Below are 9,141 nucleotides of genomic sequence, written 5' to 3' on the forward strand. Positions count from 1 at the left end.
CTCTCTCTCTCTCTCTCCAGACCTGCCACTCTCTCTTCTAAACACATGAAGATGATGAGGAGGAGGAGAAATGAATGACGCAGACCTGGGTGCCCAGCCCGCCATGACTCATCATGACTCATTGCCTGCATGTGTGTGCTCCCTGCGTCATGTTCAACCACATAGCCCTTATTGAAAAAACACACAAACCTTCTACTTCAACAATTTAAGCAAACTGGACACAGCAGCGCAGTTAGTTAGTGGCAGACGTGAGCCAGACATGGTTCAAATCCATAAGCAACCTGGTTTTCCATTTCCGGCTATATTATTATTTTACCTATGATTCAATGAGAGCACCTTGAAGAGTCTTAATTGTTTTTTTGTTTGGTTTCGTTTGGTTTTTTAATATTTTTTTGTGAGTTGTTTTTGTATTTTGTCGTTAAGTTTAAGTAACAGTTTTACGGCACTTGAAACACAAATAGGTCATATAAGTGTCAAAGATTAGGGGTGTTACTAGAGCGTTACATACAAAGAAAAGAAGGAAGAGAGATAAGGATGATGGATGCCAGACAGCTAAAACGCAAATACTCCCCTTGAAAGAAAAAAAAATTCACAAACATGTCTGACTTTCTGCAACTTAACCACATTCTCCAAATATTGGTTGCATTTACTCTAACACATGCTCTGTTCATTACAATTAAAAACTGGTCCAATCTTAGTGATAAGTACGCTTTTCCACAGACAGTTTAAAGGGCATCCTTACTCCTGATTTATCAGTCAGTCACAAGATGGATGCTCACTAAAATGTTAGCGCTTAACAGCTTGAACTAAGCTATTTTCACAAATTAATTTAAAAGAGACGAAAAGAGCATGAGATTGGATCGATTTAAAAAATTCGGCAGGTATGCTTTTCACTTTGCTTATATGCTCAATGAGTTCCTTAAACATTCTATTTCTAAGCATGGGTTAAAATTTTAGTAACAAAAGTACAAAAGATAAACAAGGGCTTTTGATTTTAGGACAGCGCTGTCATTGTAAAGTGCTGCTACTCTTTATAAAGTTCAAAAGCATGTAAAGGTTATGAAAACAAATATAAATCTAACTGCATTCTACAAGTACACTTGTGACACAATCGTTCTGTCGATGATAATTTGACGCAAACCTTGAGATGCTGGGAAAATAAGCCATAAGTAACACAACACAAAGTCACGGGAGTATGCACTCTTTGCGAAACAAATTTAGGAAGAACATAAAGATGTACATGCTGTACTGTACATGCTGTACTGTACGATTAGAGGCATCCCAGGAGGAAAAACTGTAAGAACATTTCAAACAGACGCTACTCAATCAAAAACTTGCAAATAAAAATAATAAAGCTACAGTTAACCAGATCACCCAACAGTGAAATGAAAAATTAAGAGAAAATAAAAGCAAAAATGGTCCAATTAGTGGGCATTAGAAACATTTGAAAGATGATGTATACCAAAGAGGCAACACTCTGGAAATAACACTTCCTAATAAGCTTAAAATGGAAAATCAAATAGCCTAACCCTTTATGAATGAAACCCTCACAAGCAATATAAAGGATAAAAGAAATTCATAACATTCATTGACAATATTCTGACTTCAATGTCTTTTAACACACATCACATCCATTATTTTTCTTCAGTCTCACACCCGATGTGTAGGCTATATAGTTCTATTGTAGGTAATAAACCATGAAGCCACATCACTCTTTCTTTTTTAGTTTTAGTATTGTTCATGTAAGTGCCAGAGTAACATATATTATAACAAAAAGAAAGAGGAGAAATAAAGATGATAGATGTTTAACCCGATAGATGTTTGGCCCTATCCATACGTCGTGTTTTACTATTGTATCCATACGACGTGGGGAACTCTCACTCTCTACCACTTTCCAATGAGGAAATTTACTCGTAAATCTGATTCGTACGCTTTGCATAGCAGTCTGTCCAAATGATTTTTTGAGAAATACTTAAAGTTTCAAAGAGATCTTTGCACTAGAAGTATTCTAAAATGTGAAGAATACAACCCCGGAGGTACAAAATGACCCCAGGGCATACGGATAGGGTTAATCGACAGGAAAGAAGGAGCAAACCACACCAGAGCATCCACCAGTCATCCACCACCACTTTTATCAAAAGAGCGATAACCTGATTTTTGACAGTTCAGCTGTGTAGACAACACATGCTTATAAGCACAAGTACAGGCACTATAGTGAAATCGGATTCTCCCTATTAAACAACTTTCCACACACACTATCCATTGGGCACAAGAAGATACAACATACCTATCTACTATCAGCGAGTATGCACAAGCGATCGTGAGCATCAAAATATTTTTCAGAGCAATGTTGAGGAATAAACAGGTTTTTTTGTATTGTCTTTCCACAGACACTATAGTCTAGCACGCACATAGCAATATAGATTTCTAGGTCCTGAATTTTTTCTTATATATGTGTGCGTGAGTGTATATAATATATATATAAAATTCAAACATAACAAAAAGATTGCTGTGTTCGTCCTTATTTCACTATGTGGGTGCTAGACTACTTCCATACAGTAGAAGAATGTACTGACTACAGCAAGAATCAGCAAGAACCTAAATTTTCCAGACTGAGCAAAAACATATTGTTTTATTGTGAAGTTTAACATCCTTCCAGACATATTCTAGACAACTTCAAAGACAGCAAAACGAATTATTAACAAGCTGGTTAATAGTGTCATCATATACTCAACATCAAACATGCTCAGACATGCCAATGCATTCAACAAGAGAGACCGGCACATTTTGAACCCATTTTAACACAATACAAAATATATTCCAATACTCTACTGCACATTGAGCAAACGAGGCAGCAGGAAATTTAGACACAGCTCTCAAAATAACAGCAACCACCAGGAGCACAGTTCACTAATAAATTCCTATCAGTCGGAGCAAACAAATCAACAGAAAATAGATAGAAATGAGGAGTAAGAGAAAATGGAAGTGCATTAGATACACCCTGAGCAAAGTGAAAACAAATATTATCCACCTTGCCTTAAGATAGAATCCACTAGGAAAGAGAGGAAGGGCTAAAAGTATTTGGAGGAAAGACATAAACTCGAGCCTAAAGGAGGTGGGATACAGCTAGACAGAGGTGGAGACTATTACCCAAGATAGAATTAGGTGGAGAGCTCTTGTTGTTGGCCTATACTCCGGCACAGGGTGAGAAAGGCTGACGATAATGATGACAATGATAATCTCAATTCATCAGGGCATTACACACGCTGATGTCAGCAGATTTAGTCTCAGTACAATTGCTATGGACTCACTTTCAAAGGTAAAAAAAACCTATAACAATGGAACAAAACTAAAACTAAAATACTTGTTTGACTAACCAGCTAGCACTCTTTATAAGGAATGGGTTTGAAACTTTACAAAAAGGATATTCCTTTTGATTTTCTGTAAGATTTAACAACAGACTTAGAGCTATGAGCCATCTTCACTTGTCTGTTAAAACATGTTCATAGTACCAAAGAAAATGATTAATTAATGCAAGACATTAGCCTGGATTCAGAAATCACCTCAAGTGATCAAACAAAACTATCCTGTGGTAGACAGAGAGAAGAGTCAGAACTTGGTCTCAGTAAACAAACAAGAGAATAATCAACAGTGGAGTCCACTTAAACCAAACACATTTAATCCACATGCAGTACACCAAATGAAAATAAAATCTGATATTTTTTATTTGATTCGATCCACCTCTTTAAACCAAATACTCGCCTAAACCAAAGAAAATACAGTGGTCCCACAGATTTCTGTTTAAGCAGACTCCACTGTACGTGACTCATGAATTAAAACATACTTCTATTATATTCATCACATTAAAACCGTCTGACTAATATATGCAAGGCAGACCAAATAATATACAAGCTGAAGATCAGCACCTCACAGCTTTAAAGAATACTGAAAAGCGGAACATAAGGTCAAAGAAATTATGCCTTGTCTGTAAAACAACTAGCTAAGACCACAAAAACAATAAGCATAAAAAAAAGTTCCAGAACCTTTCCTTGAAATCATATCTTATTTCCCAGTTACATCTTACAAATTCAATAAAATAACACAATCAAAATGTACGGTACGGAAATAATATCGATATCAAAAACAATCTTTCAGGGTCTTGACCTTAAACCCAAAGCATTGTCCCACAACAAGCAAACAAAAAAAAAGTCTGCTTTAAAAAATGTAGTAAATTTTTGGGGGAACATCTTGGAGATATTCCTTGCAATTAACACCTAATTCCCTTTTGCTCATTACAAATATTTCTCCTCTTTGTTGGATTAAAAACATCTCCTGAAAACAAAGCCAGAAAATTAAACTAAACAGTACGATACCACTCAAGGCCACAGTTGTGTTCAAAGACAACAACTTTCTTCACATCACGGACATCATAAGTTTGACATAATAAATTGGCAAAGAGACAAAGTGGAAAGGAAAAAAAATCATAACTCTTTACACTTCCATTCAAATTTGACCCGCAATTTAATATGTTGCTAAAATTGCACACCAAATTATAAGGTGCACCCTAAAAAAATTTTCTTTCTTTCTTTTTATAGTAGAAGTTACTGCGCTCGCAACTGCATAAGGTCATATGAGTGCCAATGCCTTGAAATTGAAACAAATACCAGATTCTTGTGGAATATGAAGTGCACTAAATTCTCCTCCACAGTGCTGGTAAAATAATAATATGTGCGTTTCAAAACATTACAAGATGTACATGAACATAAAAGGGGTGTGACAATGGGTAGATATTTGAAACCCTTTCCATGAGGGTCTCAAGAATGTCACAAAACTGCAGGGTGTGAGGGACGGGAGGGGGGTGTGGGTTGATTTACATCAGAAAAACTTTCTGCATTTGCCATCTTGAACTTGAAGGAATAAAAAAGAGCCTTGGCATTTGCTTAACAATCATCATCTTCACACAGCTCTTCCTCACCCCCAATAACACTTAAGCTAAGCTCACCTTATATCTGATACTATCAACAACCAATCAACTGTATATATGTTGTAATACTAGATGCAAAAAAGCATATGTTACTGAAATTTTTTTAAAAGACATCCCCCACATTTAGCCTCCTCTAAGTCTAAGCTCAAGCGTCGGCAAACTGTTCAATTGTTTCGTGCCCAGAAAGGAAAGTTTTTCAGGAGAGAAAAATAAACTGTTTCAGTCTTTTAAAAATGTGTCTCAACGCGGTAAAATCAGGCACTCGTCAATTTTTGGGCATGTGGAGTTACTGGTATCATCTGAAAGCTGATTTATTTACCTAGCTTCCAATGAAATAAATATCCATTTATCTTGAATAAACAACGTCTGCTGTATAAAACCAGGATCTGAAAAGCAACGGGAGATTTCTAACAATTACAGTCTGTCTGGAGATCAGGAAGCAACAGGACAAGTGCAAAGATCAGGATTTTCCATCCGAAACACGAAAACTATCAAAGCAGATTGTAAACAATTTCAGTCCTTCATCAATGGTTGTCTGAGAAAGATCATAAAAATCCACTGATCCAACTCTATCAGAAATATATAATTCTATGGAGGAAAACAAAACAACAACCGATTGATAGACAGGGAGATCCAAAGAACATGGCCGGGGATTGGGCACGCCCAGATCTCAGGCATATGAAGCACAGCTGACAGAAGGTAAAGAAGATCACCTAGAACAGAGACAGGTGGAGAAACTTTCTTTCTTCCCTATACCCAATACCTGGGCGAAAGAGGCAGATGATGACATCTGAACAGCTGGCCGACAATATTCAAATGGAGAGATATTGATTTCAGTAACAAGCACATCAACAAATAATAAAATAATCATAATCATAGTCATAATCATAATAACTGTAATAAAAATAATAACAATAGACGATTGCATTCACATAGTGCTGGATCCCACACAAGTACAAATTTAGAGTACCAAAATGAATGTCTCTCCTGCAAAGACTTATTTCTTTGTGAGTCGTTGTCTCAGCAACACGCACCAAATCTGAGATAGCAAAATGCACACCTCATTCAAACTACAACATAATCAGCAATGTAACAGAGCCAGTCACTCAAATAAATATAACAACACCATTACCACATATCACCACATGGAATTGAAGAATGTCAAAGATTTTTTATTTTTTCGCAAAAGTAAAGAATAGCCACATTCCACTGATCCATTGTACACATGACTCAAAGAGTGATGTAAACAATGGCAAGGATCGTGCAAGTATGTATGCAATCGAAATTACATATGACTAGAGGGCTATTCTGAACTTTCGCGTCCCATCCCATCCCCAAAACATAGCACAATCTAAAGAGTGCTACCATAGCACGGTCTAAACAATACCATCATAGCACAGTCTAACCGGTGCTATAGTAACACAGTCTACACAGTGCTACCATAGCACTATCAGCTGCCTGGCGGAGATTTTTTCTGTTTCTTTTCCCCATAGACGAAGCCGTAATTTTCCTCCAGCTGATTCTGTTTCATTGATTCACTCGACTCGTCATTGAATGTGTCAAATCCCTGGAAAGAAAATCAATAAAAAGATGTCAAAAATGACAGTTGTGTAAACCCAACGATTACTAAAGATTTTTTAAGAAGGAAAAGAAAAATCTAGAGAAGTCAATAATATATTCATGAAAAGAATACTTTCAAAAAGGGAGAATAAAAATGTGAAGGAGGAGGAGGAGGAGGAGGAAAAGGAGGAGGAGGAGGAGGAAAAGGAGGAGGAGGAGGAGAAGAAAAAGAAGAAGAACAAAGCTGCTGCACAGAAATGATGATGTACGTAAGATTGAGTTAAATTAGACCTGCATGTGAGCCTAAACCAGATTGTCTGAAAATTTTGTGCAACCCCTCCCTTAAAAAAAAAGCCTTTGTGGGTGTCATAAGGAAGGACATCCGAGTAATGAGCGACTACCCCAACAAACACAATAAAGAAGAGACCTAACCCTAACCCTACCCCCAAAAAGAACCTGCAACGGGCCTCATGTAAAAGGGCCAGAACAAGTCCTAAATGGAAAAAAAATAAATTTAAATTAAAAAACCACTCCAAAACAAACAAGGAGCATATAGATCTAGATCTAGATTCTAGATCTATATGGCTTACATCTACATTGCTATAGGGTTTGATACAATAACACAATAGAATTGGAATATGAATCCTCTATATAGATCTAGATCTAGTAATCTAAATAAATCTAGACCTAGATCTAGATCTTGTAGAACAAGTGAATAGGAATAGGCCTTGAACTAGAAATCCGCATCCGATTCCGAACAGAGGGACTCAGCTGAGTCTAGATTCTAGATCTAGATCTAGAATTAGATCTATTCTAGATCTAAATAAATAAATAATTCACGCACCTGATGAAATGCTTATTTTTACCAATATTAATATTACAGCACAACCTATGATAGGGTTTGACACCATAGAATTGGAATATGAATCCTCCATTGAGGTCTATAATGATCTATATAAATCTAGATCTATATTCTATTAGAACAAGAGAGTCGGACTTGAATGAATCCACACGATCTGAACAATTGAATTAGTCAACAAACGAAATTCAAAATGGCCGCTCGAGCACGAAACTGAAAGTAGATAATTTAGGTTGTCGTCCTTTTTCGTATTCGCATTTCTACTGAGGTTCCGACAATTATGTCGGATTCGCCGACGTCGGCAGTCGGCGGTGCGCGCGTCGGCGGTCGGCACGAAAACGAAAGTGCCGACGAAGCCGACGGGAGAAAAATGGGTCACTGGCAGTCGGCCAAGCCTCGCACTACGCACATTGACTGATACAGGTGGGCCTAGCGATAGCATCGGCCGTTTCGTGGGTCGGGTCGCGATTGACGGATTTCAGACGATTGTCGGCAAACATGCAGGTCTAACAATAGAATTGGAATATGAATCCCCCATTGAGGTCTATAATGATCTATATAAATCTAGATCTAGATCTAGATTCTATTAGAACAAGAGAGTCGGACTTGAATGAATCCACACGATCTGAACAATTGAATTAGTCAACAAATTAAATTCAAAATGGCCGCTCGAGCACGAAACTAAAAGTAGATAATTTAAGTTGTCGTCCTTTTTCGTATTCGCATTTCTACTTAGGTTCCGACAATTATGTCGGAAACGCCGACGTCGGCAGTCGGCGGTGCGCGCGTCGGCGGTCGGCACGAAAACGAGAGTGCCGACGAAGCCGACGGGAGAAAGAGGGGTCGCTGGCAGTCGGCCAAGCCTCGCACTACGCACATTGACTGATACAGGCGGGCCTAGCGAAAGCATCGGCCGGTTCGCGGGTCGGGTTGCCATTGTCGGATTTCAGACGATTGTCGGCAAACATGCAGGTCTATTAAATTGACAAAATAAGAAACACATTCAAGAATACAAAGGCCTACAACAGTGGGCAACCTGTTTCGTTAAAAGTAAGAGCATTATAGATGAACGAATGAAACTTACAACGACAAAAATAAATCTGTTTGTTTTTCCATTCTCATCTTCCTGCTGAATCACATGAACGGTTTTATCTTTGTGGAAGGAGTGATCGGCATCAAAACTTAAAGGCTGTGAATCTGGAAAAAAAAAGAAAAATATATTTCACGGTATGCTTTCTCAAACACTGAAATTTCGTTAAAATTTCAAAATTTGGGGGTAGCACATCTGAACAGCGGGCCAATGATAATATTTGGAAAAGAAGGACTCAACATGCACACAGTATTACTTTTTGTGAAAACCAAAGAAAGGATTCAGAATTCAAGTGAGTCGATGAGCACAAATCAAAATAAAGTCAAGCCACGTTGGTGAAATATGTTTCGGGTGAGTGTTTACAGGGGTGTACTTTCTTTCATTTTGACATCAAGAAAATGGGAGGTGGCAACTGATTAGCTTTGCAATGGAATCAATTTTATTAATTATTTTTGTAAAAGTCGTTGCTTTACTCACTAGGATAATGTTTCAGCTATAAGTGTACCAAAAATGTATGTAATATCTTTAAAAAATTTTTGGAGAAACAGATATTTTTCAGTTCCCACCCCCATAAAAAAGCTCAATATGAGAACTCTCTCTCTCTCTCTCTCTCTCTCTCCCTCTCCCTCTCCCTCTCCCTCTTCCTCT

The 9,141-nt window shown here is 37.6% G+C and overlaps 1 protein-coding gene across 2 annotated transcripts in view; it reads right to left on the reverse strand.

Moving 5' to 3' along the window:
- Positions 1–2,613: 2,613 nt before the first annotated feature.
- The window catches only part of LOC101845908 (protein OS-9), a 26,879-nt gene continuing 20,351 nt past the window's right edge, over positions 2,614–9,141 (reverse strand). For both annotated transcript variants that reach the window (XM_035968887.1, XM_013080666.2), the window contains exons 17-18: positions 8,488–8,600; positions 2,614–6,551 (exon numbers count right to left, since the gene is read on the reverse strand). In XM_035968887.1, the coding sequence (XP_035824780.1) occupies positions 6,435–6,551; positions 8,488–8,600 (230 nt within the window). In that variant the 3' untranslated portion in view covers positions 2,614–6,434. The remainder of the gene's footprint in view (positions 6,552–8,487; positions 8,601–9,141) is intronic.

The sequence above is a fragment of the Aplysia californica genome, unplaced genomic scaffold (assembly GCF_000002075.1).
Source record: "Aplysia californica isolate F4 #8 unplaced genomic scaffold, AplCal3.0 scaffold00094, whole genome shotgun sequence".
NCBI classification, from domain to species: domain Eukaryota; kingdom Metazoa; phylum Mollusca; class Gastropoda; order Aplysiida; family Aplysiidae; genus Aplysia; species Aplysia californica.